Source organism: Schistosoma haematobium, chromosome 3, assembly GCF_000699445.3.
Source record: "Schistosoma haematobium chromosome 3, whole genome shotgun sequence".
Taxonomy (NCBI): domain Eukaryota; kingdom Metazoa; phylum Platyhelminthes; class Trematoda; order Strigeidida; family Schistosomatidae; genus Schistosoma; species Schistosoma haematobium.
This window is the reverse complement of record NC_067198.1, coordinates 4,188,801-4,212,508: the sequence shown is the minus strand read 5'-3', so window position 1 is coordinate 4,212,508 and position 23,708 is coordinate 4,188,801. Positions and strand designations below refer to the sequence as shown.

The 23,708-nt window shown below is 34.8% G+C and overlaps 1 protein-coding gene across 1 annotated transcript in view; it reads left to right on the top strand.

The window, feature by feature from the left end:
* The window catches only part of PCDHGB7_1 (putative calcium-dependent cell-adhesion protein), a 79,600-nt gene that overhangs the window by 35,447 nt on the left and 20,445 nt on the right, over positions 1-23,708 (top strand). Inside the window, exons 4-6 of the mRNA XM_051212814.1 lie at positions 3,307-3,582; positions 5,730-6,042; positions 23,046-23,134. Of these exons, the coding sequence (XP_051068733.1) occupies positions 3,307-3,582; positions 5,730-6,042; positions 23,046-23,134 (678 nt within the window). The remainder of the gene's footprint in view (positions 1-3,306; positions 3,583-5,729; positions 6,043-23,045; positions 23,135-23,708) is intronic.

Genomic DNA, 23,708 nt, shown 5'->3' with positions numbered 1-23,708 from the left:
TGCATATAATAAAGTCGTTTTATTTCTCAATGTTTTACTAGCTGTTTGCAGCTAAAACATAATCTCATTAATCCTTAAAAATCCATATACGTTACTTATTATCATGATATCAGTAAAGTTCTCATCAATAAAGATTAATCAGAAGTGCGATAGCTATCAACCTAGACTAGACAAATTAGAAAACCAAATCACAACACCTCTGGTCAATGTTAAACACTCGATTCAATAGAACTCATTACAACACGTCAACTTCTTTGATTATGATAAATCATTCAATAGCATGGATAGAAACACCTAGTGAAGTCTTCTTTGGTAATATATAGTATCTGGTAATATCATCACTGTTTTACGGGGTTCCTATGACTGATTAAATTGTCAAGTTATCCATAGGGAATACTCATGGATGCATTGAAAATAAAGATTGATTATCAGTTTAGTGGTTGTGGAGATTATCAAGCTTTTGATTGAAATCATGAACCGATTGATGTTAGACCACCACTGAAAACCAGGAACCACTGGACGGCCGTTTCGTCCTATTGTGAGACCCCTCAGCGGTGCGCATCCACTATCCCCCTTGCGAGATTCGAACCCAGGGCCCTCAGTCTCGGTTAATGATCTCAATCAAAAACTTAACCACCTCCACAACCACTATACTGATAATTACCATGTACTCACTAATGACTAGCTTCGTGAGAAAATTCTCGGAGTTCTGGTGAGAAGCCGTGACCAGTGGAGCTAATCCGTGTCGGGTAGAAACAGGTGTCTACCTCAGTACATTGGTAGATGGTCGCGCAACTTTGTGGATTGGTTGAGGTTAGACACTAACACCTCTGGATACCGGCTGGCTCAGTGGTTCAGTAGGTTAAGCGTTCGCGCGCGAGACTGAGGTCCCCAGGTTAGGATCCCACGAGCAGGATCGTGAATGTGCACTGCTGAGGAGTCCCACAATAAGACGAAACGGCCGTCCAGTGCTTCCAGGTTTTCAGTGGTGGTCTAACATCAATCGGTTCATGATTTCAATCATAAAGATTAATGTCAGATAAGAGTGTCTACTCTAACCTTTGTTCACCGGATTATTAAGATCTATTTCTTTAGAGTAAATAAGTAGTTTAGTAATTAATTTTTCTTAGTAAACAGGTCGATCAGTTTATATACACAATTATTAATCTTGTAGGTGTTTTATTGTACAATACTGGGATTGTTTCTTATCTCACCTTTCTCATGATCTTTGAGCAATACACAACAAACACCTAATCAGACGGTAATATATATATTATCTATCTTAATTAACATGAATTCAGTAGCTGGATAGTTGAATACCTAGATGAAATATTACAATCATGGAACCGTTATGAAGCTCTACTGAAACGACAGGATACTAATAATAATAATGTACACCTAATTGTAACAAGGTCTATTTAAACATGTTTCTCTGATATTTATGTTAGAGTTGTTTACATCTATGTACATAAGAATGTATATGGATGTCAATTATTCATTGCATCACAATATTTCATACCAATCAATCATTATTGAATATGGTTTACTATCCAATATTTGATTAAATAAACATTATTATTAGAGAGGAGTTTTGTGAAGATTGCAGTAATTTAATAATTGAATCCATGAGTCAATTGAAGTCAGACCACCATGGAAAACCTTGAAGCACTGAACAGCCATTTCGTCCTAGTATGAGACTCTTCAGTAGTGCTCATTCACAATCCCGCCCCCCCCCTTTGCGAGATTCGAAACTAAGACCTATCGGTCCGCATGCGAACGTTTAACCTTTAGACTAATAATTCCGGCATCTATCGACTCATGGATTCAATCATTAAACATTAATCTTCATTATAATAAGCTAATTTCATTGTTTTCTATATACTCTATTCAATATGTAAATTAAGAATTGAATAAATGAGCATAAAATGAAATGACAATTATTTGAAGTATATTCATAAATAATTAAAGAAACTATTTGTTTTCCATTAAATGTTTACTTTTCGGTTAATGGTATTCTAACTCATGGGAATAATGAAACTTAAATAGCAGATTCTATCATGCATAAAAGTATTTAACCGATTATGACATAAGAAGAAGAATAAGAAGAAGAAGGAGAAGAAGAAGAGGGAGAAGAAATGACGAAGGTGAGACTATAATTTATGGACAAACCAATCAGATATAAGGTCTTGGAATTTGGCGCGAAATTCATTCATCATAGCAAATGTCAATTCATGATGAAAACTTTAAATCAAATTCTTAACCCTTAACCATCAATTGTAAATCATGATTTGAATTCCTCATACTGGTTTATAACCCTCATTTGGTCGAAGTTGTTAAATGGACACTCTCAAGGTTAATATATCGTCGCTTGAAGGTCATTCATAAATTATAGTTTCACTATTTTCTTATACAAATTGATATTATCAGTATAGGAGTTGTGTAGATTATTAAGTTTTTGATTGAGATCATGAACCGATTGATGTTAGGCCACCATTGAAGACCTGTAAGCACTGGATGGCCATTTCGTCCTGGTATGAGACTTTTCAGTAATACTCCTCAGCATTGGATGCCGGCTTAGTGATCCAGTAGGTTAAGCGTTCGCTTACGAGACTGAAGGCCCTGAGTTGGAATCCCGCGAGCGGGTTCGTGGATGCGTACTGCTGAGGACCCCTACAATTGGAAGAAACGGCCGTCCAGTGCTTCCTGGTTTTCAATGGTGGTCTAACATCAATCAGTTCATGATCTCAATGAAAATTGATATTAGTCGAAGAACCATTGTAAACTAAAAAGAGTTGTATGGGATTTCTCTTTAATTTAGAACTTAGTATAAACAAAATTTCACATGAAATGACATCAAAGCTATTTAGATTACTATATTAATCATGATACTTGTAGATTATGAATAATATTGAATTCTTATGATACACTAAGTGCTGAATTTCGAAGATAAAGACAACAAAACCTATCAATTTCAATTGTACTATTAGCCAAATGTGATTTTACCTTCGTTCATAATTGCTTTCAACGTTGTTGAATCTATCAGTAAACTTCTTTTCTTGTCATAATATAGACATCCATAATAATGTTAGATAATTTCAATATATCAACTAATCTAGTTAACTTGTTTACTTTGCAAAGATGGACGGTGGTTAGCAATAGGATCCAGGACACGCATTTCGTCCTATTTTGAACTCGTCAGTTTGATGTATTTGCATCTTGGAATTGATGTTCAATCTTGGACTGTTTTGTTTTTGTATTTTAAGTGTTTTATTATATTGATGAATTGTTTATTTTATTTTCATCTAGTTATTAGCAATAGATCCAGACGAAGGTTTAAATGGACAAGTATCATATGCAATAAAAGGTGAAACAGCTGGAATATTATTCAATGTTGATCCAAGAACTGGATTATTATACCTAGAAAGTCAAATACCAAGACAATATATAACAAATAATAAACAAAAAACTACAATAAATAATCAAGGAAATGATTTAAATTATCCAACATTTTTATTAGGATTAGATGCATGTGATCATGGAGAACCAAGACGATGTACACATTTTCCAAATCTTCAGATACAGGTAACTTACTAATACTACTACTACTAATAGTAATAACAATGATAACAGTTGCTTTGTTATGGAACAAGTCCTGAGTGAGCATCCACAAGTTTATCATGGATCAATTCTATGACCTTCAGACAGTTCAGTGACAGTGTAAACGTCAAGGCATTGAGTTTATATCCTATGTATTACATTTTTAACTTTGATCGATTCATGGATGCTCGCTGTGAACAAGTTCCACACTAAAATGAAACAGCACTAAATTCCTTTCAGTAGTTATTTAACCAAAGTAATTCCTTGATGTAACAATTCAAATAATTGCTTTTTTCTTACTTACTTACTTACGCCTGTTACTCCTCGTGAAGGAGCATAGGCCGCTCACTAGTATTCTCCATCCAACCCTGTCCTGGGCAATCCTCTCCAACTCTTTCCATTTGTTATTTATCCTTTTCATATCTGCTTTTATTTCCCGACGTAATGTGTTCTTTGGCTTTCCATTTTTCCACTTTCCTTCAGGATTCCATGCCAGGGCTTGTCTCGTGATGGAGTTTGATGGTTTGCGTAATGTATGTCCTATCCATTTCCATCGTCTTTACTTAATTTCCTGTTCAGCTGGAAGCTAGTTTGTTCTCTCTCACAGAAGGCTGTTACTGATGGTATCCAGCCAATGGCTGTTGAATATCATGCGTAGACAACTACTTGTACCTTCTTGATGATGGTTTTTGTACTTCTCCATGTTTAAGCTCCGTACAGTAGAACTACCTTGACGTTCGTATTGAAGATTCTGACTTGCTTTGTTCACTGATATAAATATGGTATCAATAAACAATTCTTGGTACTAATTATTCAATATTACAACGGATTTCTTCTGAACAAATATTCGACGTATACTTGTCATCCTTATCATTTATAGTGTCTAAGGAGTAGCTTAACTGATATTTATGCTTCGTACTGAAATCTTGAACCCGACGACATACAGTAAAAACACATAGACTGTTGATATGGATTTATTTGATCATGGAAATAAATCAAAATTATTTATGAATACACCACTTTTAAGACAAAATTTATCAATATCAGAAGGGGTTTTGTGGATATTATAGTAATTTTAATAGTTGAGATGATAAGTCAATTGAAGCTAGACCATCAGGGAAAACCTGGGAGCAGTGGATGGCCGTTTCATTTCATAGTAAGACGAAACAGTCATCCAGTGCTTCCTTGTTTTCGATGGTGGTCTAGCTTCAATTGACTCATGATCCCAACTATTAAAATTACAAACTTTATTGTTAGTTATCATTAACAATAATTATACAATGACTTACTGCATGTATACATATTTATCATGTTATACAATTAAGCATCTATAATGAACAGATATTGTAGTGAACGAGAACATAAATGAAGACAATGGAATGTATTTGTACACACAATTACAGAATCTCTTACTAAATTCTGAGAACTATACAGCAAATACTTCATTTGTAAATTGTCAATCACTCATCTCAGACTTCATTGTTCCTTCGTTTCTTTCTACACCAATCATACTGTATTCTTGTTCTCTCTCCTTCGATCTTCTTAACCTTCTGTCACCATGCATTTCATTTTTGATGAGTGACACATACTACTTATATCTGTTGATATCAATAGCATACAGCATAATATATTACAACAGAAATAATATACGTATCATCATGACTACTAAGGATCAAAAACTAATTTATTGAAATCGTTCATTCACCAGAGATAAGGGTATAAACCATTCAATTTCGAATCAGTGGCATTTCACTTATCATTTGACCTTGGGCTAGATTACATATAGAATTATAGGTGAAGATAAATGATTGGTCATAAATCAAAATAAAATGCTATTCCAGTTCCACCTTAATCTTATAGAGCTTTCCTGTTAATAACTTTCTAAGCATATTTAGATTGATTAAAGTTAAACATTAACACCGTTGGATGCTGGCCGGTTTAGTGGTCTAGCGTTAAGGGTTCGAATCTCGTGAAGCAGGATTGTGCATATGCACTGCTGAGGAGTCTCACAATAGGACTAAACAGCCGTCCAGGTTTTCTCTGATGGCCTAGCTTCAATTGACTCATGAACTCAATCACTGGTATTTAGATTCTTTAATTTTTTTTTTAATTATCTCTCTGTCTACACATAGATTCGCAGTTCATCGAATATTATTGACGAAGGGAAATCAAATGAATACAGACAAACTGATTTATCTATTAATCAACAAATCGATGATATTTTTATGTCTCAATCAAGTCATGGATCTCTATCATCATCATCGTCATCATCATCATCATATGGTTCTGGTACTTCAACTACTTATCTTGGAAGATATTCACTTGGTGAAATATTAATCATTGGATTATCTATATTCTTTTCAATATTAATTTTAATTATTCTATTTATTATTTGTATTGTACGACGTAGAACTCAACGAATATTACAGAATAATGAACGAATAAGTAAGCTGTTGTTACTATTATCATTGTAATATTGTTTGTAGTTGTGTGTGTTTTTTTCCTTTTCTATAATCAATATTTCGAAGAGTATCCAAGTAAAAAAGATAAAAACATACATTATCGATTTATGGTTAGAAAATATAATCAATAAATCAATATTATATATAACTAATGATTATAGATAATTGACTTATCATCTAACTGAATGAATACAAAGATGATTTGTCGAATTGTAAGAAAAATGGTAAAATATATTCATATTAAAATTATTCATATTCATAGTGTACTGTGGTATGTACTACTGATGTCGTCAAATATAAGTAGTATGTACTAGACATGAGAAATATAATTCTTAGTGACAGAACAAGAAAATCAATAAAAAAAGAAAGAAAAACTGAAAGTAATCACAATAACAACAGAAATGAAAGGATGATGAAGTTTGGAAGAGATAATTCAAGAAAGTGTACTTAGTACTTAGTGCATCGTTATCATAATTATCAGTTTAGGAGTTGTGGAGATTGTTAAGTTTTTTTTATTGAGATCATGAATTGATTGATGTTAGACCACCATTGAAAACCTAGAAGCACTGAACGGCCGTTTCGTCCCATTGTGGGACTCCTCAGCAGTGTGCATCCACAATCCCGCTCGCGGGATTCATATTTCACAAAGACACTATGCAACTTTGTATAATTTAATACCTGATCGAATATTCTATCACTACAGTATATGCAAAGCAAATGTAGTACATATTATTAATTAAATTTGAAAATATATTTGTATAAATCGGTATTGCTCACCGTCTACCATCGGATCCACTGCTTTGTGGATAAAACCTTTAAGTTGAATGCTTTGGGTGTGGCCCCCTATGGGAACCATCTGCTTAGGTCTAGGCACCCCGGTAGTATCATAGCCCAAACACAAATCAAGTGACTTGTGTAAAGCATATGTATTCAATGCCTCTTTGTACCAATATTCATGTGTTCAAATAAATAAATAAATATCTGTATTATATGAAATATTGTGAAAGTGATTATCTGAGATATTCGATAGATGATTATCATTGTAAATTTCAACAGCGGATGCGCACTGCTGAGGAGTCCCACAATAGGTCGACCAGTGGTTCCAGTTTTTCCATGGTGGTCTAGCTTCAATCGACTCATGATCTCAACTGTTGAAATTAAGATAAGTTTAAATTTTAAAGAGATGCTCAGATTTTGATTTCATAGTTAGTATTGTAGTTTAGCTAAAGAAAAAAAGACAATGAAATCCTAATACACAGATGGCATCCAATAATAATAAAACGATATGGATTTGTTGAAGTTAGACATGAACACCGTTAGATTCCGGATCAGTGATTTAGAAGTTAAGAATTCGCACACGAGGTTGAAGGTCCTGAGTTCTGTCACCGCTTGAGAGATAATAGACGTGCAGTGCTGAGGAGTCCCATACTAGGATGAAACGGCAGTTCAGTCCTTCCAGGTTTTCCATGGTAATCTAGCTTTAATTGACTCATGAACTCTATTCGGATATTGAAAATTGTTTTTAAACACCTTTATGTCTAATGTTATGGTGACCAACTTAAAATCACCACGAAATACATCTGTTAATTCTGAGCAGATATGAATGATGGCTAGCAGTGGAATCCAAAACTCATGTTTCATCCTATTTGAAACTAGTCAGTTAAATTTGCCAGTTTCCCAGAGTTTATGTTCATATTCAGCTGACGAGTCCCAAATAGGACGAAGTGGTGCATATCCTGGATTTCACTATTAGCCACTATCAATCTTTGCTTATAATGCTTGTGAATCCACACAGGATGCACCTATTCCAATAAAGGACTGATCGATTGTATTCCTAAACATCAATAGGATGATTCAAATGAATACAAAAATGAACAACTGTTAATTGCTATGAATATAGAAAATATATCTTACATAACTTAAAGAAATCCCTATAATATAACTTACAACATTTATGTTTACATTTCGTAATCAAACTTGAAACTAATCAGAATTAGAAAATATCATTTACTTAACAACATAACACAGAAATGAAAGATCTTTATTGAATATTCAATATCATCTCAAAAGTCGGTTGAATTAAGATTAATTTGCTTTTTTTGAGTAATATCAATGTTTTAATAACTGAGTTCATGAGTCGATATAAGCTAGACCACCATTAAGAATCTGAAAGTACTGGACGACTGTTTCGTTCTAACATGGGACTCCTCAGCAGTGCACATCCACAGTTCTTCCTCGCGAGATTCGAACCCAGGACCTATAGGTCTAGCTTAGATGGACTTATGAACTCAACTATTAAAATTACTACATTCTCCACAAATCCTCATTCTGATAATAATAATAATGTGATAAAATTATCATTCCTTTTTTTCTGAAAATGAATCGCTGATGAATGTTGTACTGTTTATCAAGCAATTAGTCTCTTTAATAAATTTCAGTAGTGTAATATAAAGATGAAGATTACCAGAACTATGTGATATATTAGCGCAATACATTTCGAACAATCTGATCACATATAGCATACTTGTTAAGAACATTTATACATAAAAAGTAAAAGATCGACTAGACTAGAAATGGAGGGTAAGGAGGGGGGGACAATGACAATAAAGAAAACAACAATTTGAAACGTCACCACTTTGGATAGTGAGAAGCCGTGACCAGTAGAGCTGAACCATGTCGGATATGAGGCACTCACCCACTGAACACAACGGAAGTTGATCGTGACACATGGTGGATTGGTTGAAGTTAGACATTGACACTGTTAGAAGATGTTTCAATGTTCTACAGGTTAAGTGTTCACGTGTCAACTCTACGGTGTTCGGTTTGAATCGTATGTGTGTGACCGTCGATATACACCGCTTAACAGTCGCATATTAGAACCAATCGACAGTCCACTTCTTTCAGTTTCTTAATGATGCACACACATTGATCACTTCATGCATTCAATACAATCGAACAATCTGCACTACCACAAACTGCAAATGATCATGTGATCATTAGTGACTAACTTGGAAAGGGAAATTCTCTGAGTTCTGTTCTAGCGAGAATCTGTGATCAGTGAAGCGTAATCGTGTCGAGTTTGAGACATTCACTCATCGGACACAATGGAAGATGATCTCGACACATGTTAAATTGATGGAGGTTAGACATTAACACTGCTGGATGACGATCTATTTGATAAATTTCGATAATGTAATAAAAAGACGAAGATTATTAACATATTTTGAACAATCTGATCATATAGATATTTGTTAAAAGCACTGATATAAAAAGATAAATGATCAACTAGATTAGAAAAGGAAAGTAGGAGAAAACTCTTTGTGGATTAATCCTCGTGAGGATTCTTCTTTTTTTTAATCGAAAACTATCTCAGTAGGAAGTAAACGGAAGCCCGGTTTTTATCGTTTCAGTATCAATTACAGTAAATTTTGTTTATTGATATTAATCTGATCGTATATTCAGATTAGTTTTGAAAGATCTATGAAGGATTGATGATCAAATAGTTCAATGTAAATCAAGTAATTGATTAACTTGGTGTTGCTTTACATGAATTTTCCCATTGATGTTTATGAATGTCATTGATCAGTTGTTTATTGATATAGGTGCATCTTGTGTAGATTACCTCGATATTGTCTGAAGTCACAAAGTTTATAAGCAAAGATGGATAGTGGCTAACAATGGAATCCAGGACACGCATCTTATCTGATTTAGGAATCAAACCCAGTACCGTTCCCTTCAAACGCCATTGTGTTATCCACTTAGCTAATGAGTCCAGATAGTAACTAGCTTGTGCAATGGGGTGAAGTTTAAATTCACTTGGTATTGTTAACTAAAAGGATAACGTGATGACGTTTGAAGCGAACAGTTGTGAGTTTGAGTTTCGGAGTGAACATTGGCTTCGGGATCCGGACATATCCAACTGACGAGTCCCAAATAGGACGAAACGCGCCTCCTGGATTCCACTGCAAGCCACTATCTATTTTTGCCTAGAATGTTTGTGAATTACGGCAATATCGAAGGAACACGCACAGTATGCACGTATGCCAACAAGCGACCGATCAATTGCAGTTCTAAACATAAATGGGAAGTTTCGAATAAACAATACCAAATGAATTTAAACTTCACCTCATTGCACAAGCTAGTGGCGATCTGAACTCAGTAGCTAAATGGATAACGTAATGTCATCTGAAGCAAACGGTACTGGGTTCGAGTTCTTGAATGAACATCAACTCTGGGATGTAGGTCCATCCAAATAGGACGAAGTTGCGCACGTCCTAACCCCTGTCCATCTTTGCTTATATTTTTATATTGAAATTTGAAAACGTTTTTTATATGACTTACTTGGTATAGTTTTAATCATTTAATTGAAAATATAACATAAATCATGTATGATTAAATAGAATTACTCCATCATTACGTCGGAGTGGACAAGCGGTCGAAGGCTCAAGACTTAAGAGTGTTCACTTCATCATTGGTTCAAGTGCTATAAGGTTATTTAAATGATCTATGAGTTAGTTATCGATTGTACTTTATTAAATAAACTATTTATATAGAGAAGATTTGTAGTATATGTGAATGATTTTAATGTTTTGTTCTTTGATCTGGATCGTAAAAGTTTGTACAGATAATGTCGTTCAAAAGAACAATCAATGCTTCATGATTAAACCATCTAGCTTAGAGAATAAAATACCACCAAAACCATCCATCTGAGATACGAATCTTCTTCATCAACTGATTTCTTAAAATTATTTACTTGATGAAATCACTTCAATTGTTACAATCTCTATAAACTACCATTCTGATCATAATCAACATATGCTCACTAGTGACAGGCCTGAAGATGGATTTCCTGGAGTTCTAGTGAGAAGCCATGATCAGTGGAGTTCAATCCATGTCGAATAGAGACAAAATTCTACTTTAGACAATAAATGAATGTTTGCGCAATATCATGAATTGATTGAAGTTAGATATTAACATCGTAAGGTGCCAGCTCATTGGTCTAGAGGTTAAGTGTTTGCACGTGAGACCGATAGATCCTGAATTCATAGATGCTCACTGTTGAAGAGTCTCATACTAGAATGAAATAGCCATCCATTACTTTCAGGTTTTCAATAGTGTTCTAGCTTATATCGACTCATGAATCCAACTATTAAAATTACGACAATCTCCATAATCCCCCACCCACATTCTGATCATAATCATTTTATAAACTAAAACAACTTGTCACAGATTGAAATCATGAGTCAATTGAAACTAGACCACCATGGGAAGCCTGGAAGCACTGGACGGCCGTTTCGTCCTAGTATGGGACTCCTCAACAGTGCACATTCACGATCCCGCCTCTCTAGATTCGAACCCAGGACATACCGGTGGATGTGTCGTTCCATTTCATGGAGTAGTTGAAGATAGACATAAACACCGCTGGGTGCTGGACGGCTCAGTGGTCTAGTGGTTAAACACTCGCGCGCGAGAGTGATAGGTCCTGGGTTCGAGTCTCGGTGGGTTCGGGATCATGGATGCGCACTGCTGAAAAGTCCCATACTAGGACAAAACGGCCGTCCAGTGCATCCAGGTTTTCCATGGTGGTCTAGCTTCAATTGACTCATGATTTCAATCTGTGAAATTTCTAAAATCCCCACAAACCTCTTTTGATAAAAAAAAACAAACTTGGATTTACTCAAGTACATAAATGTTTCGATTGATTATTGAACATATCCTATTTCTTATCTTCTCATACCACTCATACCACCCCTGTCAATTTTTGATTTCCTCATTTTTATTCATTGTGTTCATTCAAATTTTCTATAATTTTTATTCATTGAGTCACCGGAAATGATACATTATTAATACAGTAATAATAATAATAATAATAATAATAATAATAATAATAATAATAATAATTGCTATGAGGGAAAGTTGACAAGCTAAATTTAAATGTCTAATTGTATATTCTTGTTCTGTATTTCTATTCTATCTCTCATTCTTTGTCTCTCCCCCCTCTCTCTCTCTCTCTCATTCTATTGTTTTAATTTGTAAATTATTCACATCCGGTACATGTTTACTAAAATTGAAGAATATACACATCCATTCATTCATTCATTCATTCATTGCAAACTACAACAAACATAGATACAATACTAACTGTAAATTAAGAAGAAAAAAACAATCTCTAATTATTTTTCTCTTTTCTTTCTTTCTCTCTTTCTCTTTCTTTACTCTTGAAAAACTTTTGTATTGAATAAATGACCGATATTAAATATTTGTGAAAACCAGTAAACCAATATATGAAGTTTATATAGTTTTTTTAATGATTTTCCATAGTGATCTAGTTTCAATGGAAATCATGATCTCAACTATTGAAATTATTATAATATCCAGAAAATAAAATCCCTTTTGATATTGATTAACATATGATTACTAATGACTAACTTCAAGAGGTATATCCTGAATTTCTAGCGAGAAGTAGTAATCAGTGAAATTCAACCGGGTTTCTTTTGAGATAGTAACTCACTGAAGATAATGGTGGATATGTTGATCAGTTTCATGGATTGATTAAAGTTAGACATTAATACTGCTAGATTCCGGTCAGCTCAGTGGTCTAGAAGTTAAAGGTTTGCGTGAGAAACCGATAGGTCCTGGTTTCAAATACGGGAGCTGGATCATGGATGCGCATTGCTGAGGAGTCCCATACTAGGACGAAACTGCCATCCAGTACTTTCAGGTTTTCCATGGTGGCGCAATTTTGTGGGTTGGTTGAAGTTAGACATTAATACCGTTAGATGCCGACCGACTCAGTGGTCTAATGGTTAAGCGCTCGCGCGTGAGACTGATAGGTCCTGTGTCGGTATCGTGGATGCGCACTATTGAGAAGTCCCATACTAGGACGAAACAGTCGTCCAGCGCTTCCAGCTTTTCCATAGTGATCTAGCTTCAATTGACTCATGATTTCAACTAATAAAAAAGATAAGAACGAGATGATTTGAAACTTTATTCTTTCATAATCCTGGAACAAATTATCCCCTTGATATATTTCTAATATCATTAATCATACTGTTTATTTCTTAAATAAATAACAAATGAAACAGTAACACAACTACTATATCTTGTATCTATTACATACTATTAATTCATAGATATTTACTGTAACCAAGAACTAAAAGTACCAGATATCTATTTTGTTTATGTCTACAAAATTATTGATTTTTTTTTCATTAATTACTCAATACTTGATTATTTACACTTTATTACTGTCATGAAAAATTGAAATATTCTAATAACTGATTAAACGATTCATTTAAGCAGAACATAATAATGGAAAAAACAAAAGAATAATTCATTCATAAATAATAATTTTTATCCTTGATTAATAAACCATAAACAATATAGAATTAATCTATGAATGATTATACAAATATATACTACTTATAAATACTTAAATGTATTTCATTATTTCTATCATTGTCTATCATTGTAACGAGAATCATATGTATAGTGTTATATATTGACCGTCATATTGATGAATTGTAAAGTTGTATTCATGTAATAAATGTGACATACATACGCATTCATGCGTAACACTAATATGCCCTGGGTTCGAATCCCGTGCTGAGGAGTTCTATACTAGGACGAAACAGCTATTCAGTATATTTGTCATCAAAAAAGTGAAAGCACTAGACAGCCGTTCTGTTCTAGTAGAGGAATCTTTAGTAGTGAGCATTCATGTTTCCAAACGTGGGATTTGAACTGTCCAATGCTCCTAGGTTTTCCATAATGGTCTAGCTTTTAATGACTCATGAATTCAATTATTATATAAATGTTTAGTGAATGACCCACTATTTAAATAAATAAATAAATAAAACAGTAATGAAGCTTAAAAATTAATTTTCAGTGGTAAATAATTCATAGTTATATTATATACCCTTGTGAGCCAGGGTAATTTTACATTGGCTTTCAGGAGAACCAGACACCATGCGGACTTTCACGTGACAACCCAAACAGTACAGCTCAATCCCGCTTCATAGGAGAACCAGACACCGTATAGGCTTTAACGCTACAATCTGTAGCGCAACTACACATGTACCAAGCACCCTGGTGGACCAGGTAATTAATTAATATTAGACACTAGAAATAGGTTGTTTGATGAAATGATGAAATAATTTAAACGCTCATTTCTATGATCTGTATAAAAATAAGGAATATATAAACTTAGAACTTAATTTATTTAAGTCTGTGACTGAAGCTGGGTGACATGGAATCGAATCCGTCACGGAGCATCAGTCCTTGCACGATTACAGGTACACTTTGCTGACGAATGCCAAATAGCATGAAACCTGGATCCAGGGTTTCCTGTTGACTACATTCACACCACTATCTTATTTCAATATACTACACGTAATGTTGAGTCAACTAGACCAGTGGCTGCATTACAATTTGGTCAATAGGATTCGATCTACACTAAGAAGGAACTAACACACTTAATATTGATCACCACCCAGTGATCAGTCAATTGAGAGTGGTTTTCAGTTCAAATTAATGATTTATTTAGGAAACCCTAATAAACCATAATCACAATTTACTTTTAATAATGTCTTACATTCACCAATGATGAGTGTCTTCAAATTTCACCATGAGATTCTCATATTTGCTTGGGAAAAGAAAAAAAAGATCTACTATAAAATACACATCTCGCTTTATCCCACGGAATTCCGTCTCCGGCTGTAAGGTCTCAACAAGTACGGAGCTAACATGAAAAGATCGTGTGTAGCCGACCCCAAACAGTTGTCCTTTGGGCACTGCGGTCACGCTCTCAGGTCATTAAGAACAACTCTAGCCCAATATCCTTTTCAAGTACCTCTAGAAGAACTCTTTCACGATCTGTGGGCAACCGGAAACTGACAACCGCTTTCAAACATTTAACCGCACTCAATACCACCCTATATACCCTTTAGCCACTACTGACATATTTCTTGATAGAAAACTCACAGATTTCACTTTGAACATGGAATTTTTATTACGTATAACTTCATAAGTAATAAGAAAAATAAGCCTACTCAATTAATCTGATGAATTAATTTAGACATATGGTGGCTAACAGTGGAATTCAGGGCGCTCGCCACATCGTCCTATTTAAGACTCGTCATTTAAATGTACCTGTATCACACAGTTGATGTTCAGTTCAGAATTTCATGATGATGATGATGATGATGATGCTTTGGATGATGATGATGTTTATTAATCATGGCTACAAAAATGGATTTATCAGCTACATATGCATTACATTTATCCAAATGAAAGTTTGTGCAATATATTACGTAACACACAAACATAGACATACATATACAAACAAACATTGACGTATATTAATCTAATTTCATTAAATGTATTACTTAATACCCATTTATTTCTTTCCCATATCCCATATCTTATCAATGACAGCTAATTTGAGAACTTTTATTCAATATACTATACTGTATTATCATAATAAAACTAATATAGAAAGAAAAAGAATTAAAGAGAAAAGTAACCGAAAAGAATAAAAAAACAGTAGGTGGGGGGAGGGAGTAAACAAATCTCTATCGAAAGCTATTTTACTCTTTGTTATTTAGATTGTTCAATTTACTGATGTGTTTATAAGCTACTAAAATCTATCAATATACTACTTAGAATAACTGTTCAATGAGTCACTTACAATACTTTTATATATTTATATATACTTCTACAATTGTGTATAAGTGTATAGAATTCATTCATTTATTGAGTAAGCAATTTCATATAAGTTAATGGTTGAATTCATGAGTTAATTGAAGCTAGATCACTATGGAAAACCTGAAAGTTTCACTAGATGGTCGTTTCGACCCAGTATATGACTCCTCAACATTGTGCATCTACGATTCCAGCTCACGAGATTTGAACACAGGACCTATCGGTGTCACGCGCGAATGTTTAACCTCTAGACCACTGAGCCGGCATCCAATGATGTTAATGTCTAACTTCTATCAATCCACGAAATTGAATCGCAGTCAACGATTATCTTCAGTGAGTTACTAACTCACAACAGAGCTGGTTGATCTTCACTGGTCACGAATTCTCATTAGAACTGGAAGAAACACATCTTGAAATCAGTCACTGGTGAGCACGTGTTGATTATGATCATAACGGTGGTGTGAAGATTTTAGTTATTTAATAGTTAAGATCATGAGTCGATTAAAGGCCGTCTAGTGCTTTGAGGTTTTTCATGGTAGCCTAGCTTTAATTGATCATTAAATTACTATAATATCCACAAAACCCCTCTCTGAATTTCATATAATATTTTTACTGAATGGCATGTTTAAAGGAATTATACTAATTAATTTAACAATGATTAGTTTAAAAGAAGAATGAATCAGTATGTAAATTAGTGAGTGAATAGTTAATGAATATATAGAACTCAGAACGCCTGTCAACCAATATCAACATCAGAATCTTCAATACAAATGTCAAGATAGTTCTACTGTGTGGAGCTGAAACTTAAAGAACTACCAAAATCATCATCAAAAACGTACGAGTATTCACAATTGATTGATTACTGAGTGGTGATCAATGTCGTGTTCGAAGTCCTTCTTAGTGCATATTGAATGCTATTGACCAAGTAACAATGTAGTCACTGGTCTAGGTGACTCAACATTGACATGACATTGATTACCATCCAGTGATCAATCAATTGTGAATACATCTCAGTCTTACAGGAGGTCGGTAGCGGTCCGGATAGCCCAGTGGTAACGTCTCTGACTGTCGAACTAGGCGACACAGGATCGAATCCGTCAGGGAGCACCAGTTCTCTAACCCGGGTTTCCTGTTGACTACCTGTAACCAGCATGGAGTAGGAGTATTACTAAACAACTGTTTACATAAGATACTCAATGTCCATTATGTATCAGCAACAACTTACTATAGGAGAGAACGAACCGGCTTCTAGCTGAGGAGGAAACTAGGAAAGGATGATAGATGTGGATATATTGCAGAAATCATCAAACTGCATCACAAGACAAGCATTAATCTAATAATGAAGAGGAAAAAAGGAGAACCGACGAACAAAACGCGTCAAGAATTGGAAGCAAACGTAAAAAACGATAAAATAGCAACTGGAATCAACTAGAAAGGATTTTTGAAGACAGCGTTAGGTGAATAATGATGGTGGACGGTCTATATCTCTCGAGGAGAAGTAAGAGGCTTAAGTAAATCAATGAATAATTAGATTACTTATCAAATGAGTAAAGAAATAGATAAGTGATTAGGTAAGTATTTTCATAAGTAAATCGGTTAAAGGCATATAGCGACTCACGTGCAATCGAGTTTATTCGCATTTAACTCAGTTAAGCCCTTTTGCTAACTTATTTAGCGGACAAAGTCATCCGCACTATAACAACTTATTGTACCCTTATTATTTTGTGCTTGTATGAAATACATATGCTTGAACATTGTTTAGCGCCTACGCATGTATTCATTCTGCTAGCTTCATTATTAACTGCTTAATCTATTCGCTGATTCATCCATTTCCTACATATATATATGTGTACATTTGCACGCATTAACTACAACTACTCGCTACTGCTACTGCTACAATCGTAGTTCGCTTGCTCATCCATTTTGCCTCTGCTGTCTGGTCCGAATTATCTGCTAAATAAACTGTAGTAGCTGCTTCTTTTTGCCTTCTGATTTCAAACATCGTTGAAGATTATAGGATAACGGTTCGAGGGTGATCAGTTGTCGAAGCACAGCCACTACAGAATTGGTAATCCCGACGTGAGAACGGGAAGCGAATTTCGGCGAAACAATCAAATCCCAAAAATCCGACTCGCTTCATCTCAATTTGGATTATCATATGAACTATAATTATAACCGTGGATTTATATTACTATTTTAATTACACTTGCATTATTTCACAAACATTTATACGATCTTGGAGTCAGATCCAAGGGCCACCAAAGGCAAATAATTGACATTTAAAAGAAAAACACAGTATTAAAACGAACAAAACAGAACAAAGTGACCACGTAATAAAGAACAATAACAGTTAGAGTAGAGTAAAAATCATTGGGAACAAAAGTAGTTTACAATTAATTAGGCAATGAAGACAGAGAGATAAAACTATGCTGAGAACTAGGTTATGTAGATATATATACGGATATGTAAATCGTATTTCATAATTTAATCCAGTCAGCTACTTTATCTAAACTAGTGACTAATTCGTTTGTATATAGATATATTTATATCTTTACCAACTTATATTTCGCTTAATGCTTCATCTATTTATGTTTATATACTTAAATTTTATCTATACAATCTAATAAGAAGAATACTAAACAAATTTATTTGATAAATCATTCATTTTAGTAGTTGAATTCATGAGTTATTTGAAGCTAGAACACTATGGAAAACCTGGAAGCATTGGATGGTCATTTCGTCTTAGCATGGAACTTCTCAGAAGTGCGCATCCACGATCCCTACCCCCGCGAGTTTAGAACCAAGGACCTATCGATCTAGCTTCAATAGGTAGTTCCTGCAGTTTTAGTGAGAAGTAGTGACCAATGAAATTCAACCAGGTCTCTTGTGAGATAATAACTCATTTTTGTGGATCGGTTGAAGTTAGATATTAACACCGTTCGATGCTGGCCGGCTTAGTGGTCTAGAGGTTAAGTGTTCGTGTGCGAGACTGATAGGTCCTGTGTTCAAACTTCGCGAGGCGGGATCGTGGATGCGCACTGCTGGTGGGTCCCATACTGGGTCGAAACGACTGACCAGTGATTCCACGTTTTTCATGGTGGTCTACATATAATTGACTCATGAATTCAACTACTAAATCGCTATAATGTCCACAAAACCTTTCTCTGATTAAAATTATTCATAACTGACACATCACAGTTCATAGATATAACTGTCATTTGAATGATTTATCGATATTTGTACTTTTTAAATTACGACCTGACATTATTGGGAGAAATTGAAGAGTAGTAAATAGCCGCTTCATTCAGTTCCCCTTAGAATCCAAGTAAGCCTTGTTTATGATCACCAAAAAGCGAAATCTCTGATCCATGATTTTCGACTGATAACTCACTACTATCAAACATCAGAACACATATAAAACCAAAACCTGAACAGTTTTTGTCTTACAGTATCATTTATACATAATTTGCATTCGTCACCTTACACAATTTCAATTTTAGAGTACAATATGGACAATTGTTAAATAAATGGATTACTTAATCAATTACATTCGTGTATACAAAAACGTTACATTTAAGTATGGAAATTTACTTACGCCTGTTACTCCCAATGGAGCATAGACCACCGACCAGCATTCTCCAACACACTCTGTCCTGGGCATTACCTTCCAGTTCTATCCAATTATTGTTCATTCTTCTAATATCTGTCTCCATTTCTCGACGTAATGTGTTATTTGGTCTTCCTCTTTTCTTTTGGACTTGAGGATTTGCCTTGTGACGCAGTTGGATGCATGTCTCGATGTATGTCCTATCCACTCCCAACGCTTCTTCTTGATTTCTTCCTCCTTTGGGACCTAGTTTGTTCTCTCCCGCATTAGGTTGTTGTTGATATTGTCTGACCAACAGATCTGAAGTATTTTGTGTAGACAACTGTTAATAAACACTTGTATGTTCTGGATGATGGCTTTCGTAGTTCTCCAAGTTTCCGCCCCATACAGTAGAACTGTCTTGACATTTGTATTGAAAATCCTGACCTTGGTGTTGGTTGACAGTTGTTTTGAGTTTCAGATGTTCTTTAGTTGTAGATATGTTGTTCTTGCTTTTCCAATTCGCGCCTTCACATCTGCATCAGACCCATCATGTTCTTCAATGATACTGCTCACAGATGTAATGATTTTTACATCTTCCAAAGCTTCTCCGTTAAATGTGATTTTATTGATGCATGTTGTGTTGTATAGGAGAATTTCGCTTTTCCCTTTGTGTATGTTGGGATGTAGTGTTGCTGAGACTGCTGCCACACTGGTCGTCTTCTCCTGCATGTGTTGTTGCGTGTGCGATAGAAGAGCCAGATCATCTGCGAAGTCTAGGTCGTCCAGCTGTATCCTAGTTGTCCACTGCATCCCATGCTTCTCTCCCTCCTAGATGTTGAAGTCTTCATAATCCAATCGATTACCAGAAGAAAAAGAAAGGGTAAGAGTAAGCAACCTTGCCTGATACCGGTCTTTACTTCCGGCGAATCTGTCAATTGTCCTCCGTCAACGATTTTGCAGTTTAATCCATCATAGGAATTCCATATGATATTCACTATCTTCTAAGGAATGTCTTAATGTCGAAAAAGCCTCCATAGTGTTATCCTGTTCATACTATCAAATGCTTTCTCTTAGTCGATGAAGTTGAAGTATGGAAATTTAGTGAATACAAAACAACAATTTGATTATGTAAACAAACAAACAAGCTGATCAATAAATAAATTAAGCCTTAACTAGTATTCTAATCTTAAAGAAAAGAACGCATTTATCTCTTTGGTTTTTGATTTTCTATGTTGTAACCGAATTAAAGGATAACATCAAAAGGTTGGAATGAAATAAGAATGTTCAGTAAATACTTATATAAAAAGGGTTTTACGGATATTATAGTAATTTATTAGTTGAATCCGTGAGTCAGTTGAAGGTAGATCATTATAGTAAAAGTGGAATCGCAGGACGAACATTTCGTTCTAGTACGGGACTCTTCAACAGTGCACATCCGCGATACCGCCCCCCGGAGGTTAGAATCCACAACATAGTGAGTGGCTTCAATAGGTATTTCCTACAGTGGAGATCAACCAGGTCTGTTATGAGATAGTAACTCATTGATGACAGTGGTGGATGGTGGCGTATCTTCGTGGATTAATTGAAGTTGGATATTAACACCGTTGGATTCCGGCCAGCTCAGTGGTTTAGAGATTACGCGTTCACGCGCGGGACCGATAGATCCTAGGTTCTAATCTCGCAAGGTGGGATCGTAGATGCGCACTATTGAGAAGTCATATAGTAGGATAAAACGGCTATCCAGTGAAACTTTCAGATTTTCCATAATGATCTAGTTTTAATTGATACATCAATGTAATTCAAATTCATACTATTCAATGTTACAGTAAATGAATTCATTATCGATTTATTTGAAGTATTACCGATCACTATTTATCATAAATATTCCTAAATTAATAATCAATCACTAAGTAGTAATCAATATTATGTTTGTTAAGTCCTTATAGTAGTTTAATCAATACAGTGAAGAAACATATATCTTTGTTTATAAAATCAATAATTTATATCAGTATAGGGGTTGTGGAGATTGTTAGGTTTTGATTAAAATCATGAACTGATTGACGTTAGACCACCACTGAAAACCTGGAAGCATTGGACGACCGTTTTGTTCTATTGTGGGACTACCCAGCAGTGCGCATTCACGATTCCACAAGCGGCATTAGAACTCAGGAACTTCATTCTCACACGGAAACATTTAACCACGAGACCACTAAGAGGGATCCAAGGGTTTTAATGTCTAACTTCAACCAACCCACAAAATTGCGCCACTGTCCACCATTGTCTTTAGTGAGTTACTATGTCACAACAGAACTGGTTGAACTCCGCTGATCACACATTCTTACTAGAACTGTAGAAACTACTTCTTGAAGCCAGTCATTAGTGAGTATAATCATCATATTTTCTGACAATGAAGAAAATAGGTATATGTAGCTTATGAGGAATATTTTGAAGGTATTGCATTCTCTAAGGAGGATTGTTTAAACGTTTTTAAGAATCCTTTAATGAAGTTTATTTACTATCAATAATATTATTCATCTTTCAATATGCCCGACTATTTTTCGTCAAATTCTACAGTGAATGGATGGTCTGTTATGAGAATATCTTGACAAAGTCATTTGGAAAAACTGGAATCACTGGACAGTCGTTCCGTCCTAGTATAGGGCTCCTCAGTAGTGTGTATCCATGATCTGGCACGTGGGACTTGAATCGTTCAGTGCTCCCAGGTTTTGCATTGTAGTTTAGCTTAAATCGACATATCAATTAAAGTTGGAGTCCCTAAATGAACATCAAATGAGCGTTGTATTTACATCCAATTGATGAATCCCGAATAGGATGAAATGCATGTCATGGATTTTACTGCTAATCATCATCTATTTCTATTTATTTACAATATTTTTCTACAATAAGTTCAAGACAAATTCAAGCAAACTTCATAAACAACTAACTGTAATCATTACCGAAGGCTGATTTGAAAAAATCCACAAAAATTCTGGTTTATAATCTCCAATACTTCATTGAATTCCTCAACAACTGCTTTTGACCAATTCTTATTTTAATATCACAAGGGTTTTTGTGGATATTATAGTAACTTTAATAGTTGAGATCATGAGTCAATTGAAGCTAGACCATCATGGAAAATCTGAAAGTCCTGGACAGCTGGTTCATTCTACTGTGGAACTCGTCATAGGTATCTCCTGAAGTTCTAGTGAGAAGCAGTAAACAGTGGAGTTCAACCAGTTCTGTTGTGAGATGGTAACTCATTGATGACTTAATGAACGGTGGCGCAATTTCGTGGATTGGTTGAAGTTAGACATTAATACCGTTGGATGCCGGTTCAGTGGTCTAAAGGTTAGGCGCTAGCGCGTGAGACTGATAAGTCCTGGGTTGTAATCTCGCGAGGATAAACCGTGTATGCGCACTGCTGAGGAGTCCCATACTAGGACGAAATGGCCGTTCAGTGCTTCCAGGTTTTCCATGGTCTCAACTATTAAAATTCTTATTTTACGAATCAGCTTTCTTTATAGAGTCATCTTTTGAAATGTTATATCATCAATCATATTCATTGTTGAATTATATATATATATATATATATATATATATATATATATATATATATATATATATATATATATATATATGCATTATCTAAGTCCCTAAATTTCTTTTCCATTGTTTCTCTTTCTTCTTTTGCAAAGATCCTGAACTGTTGAAATTGAATCAAGGAAATGCTGGATTCAATGTTGAATCGAATGAAAAAAATAAACGAACTAAACCTCGGGTTAAGGTTGGTAACTTCATTGTAATTTAATAATTATAAATAGAGGATTTTTCTATTTTAAAGCGAAGAAAATCAACATCTTGATATACATTTTCGAAATGGTTGTGTTAATTTTCTTCAGTTCTGTTTACAAGTTGATATTAGTATCAGAAGGAGTTTTGTGGATATTATAGTAAATTTAATAGTTGAGATCATGAGTTAATTAAAGCTAGACCAGTATGGAAAACCTGGAAGAACTGGGCGGTCATTTCGTCCTAGTATGGGAGTCAATAATAGTGCGCATCCACGATCCCACTTGCCGAATTAGAACACAGAACCTATCGGTGTCGCGCGCGAACGCTCAACATCCAGATCACTGAGTTGACATCTAATAGTGTTAATGTCTAACTTCAATTCATTCACGAAATTGTGTCATTGTTCATCGTTGTCTTCAATGAGTTACTATCTCACAACAGACACGGTTGAACTCCATTGGTCACGGCTTCTCTCTTGAAGCTAGTCACTAGTGAGTATATAATGATTATGATCAGAATGGTGGTTTGTGGAAATTGTAATAATTTGATAATTGATTTCATGAGTC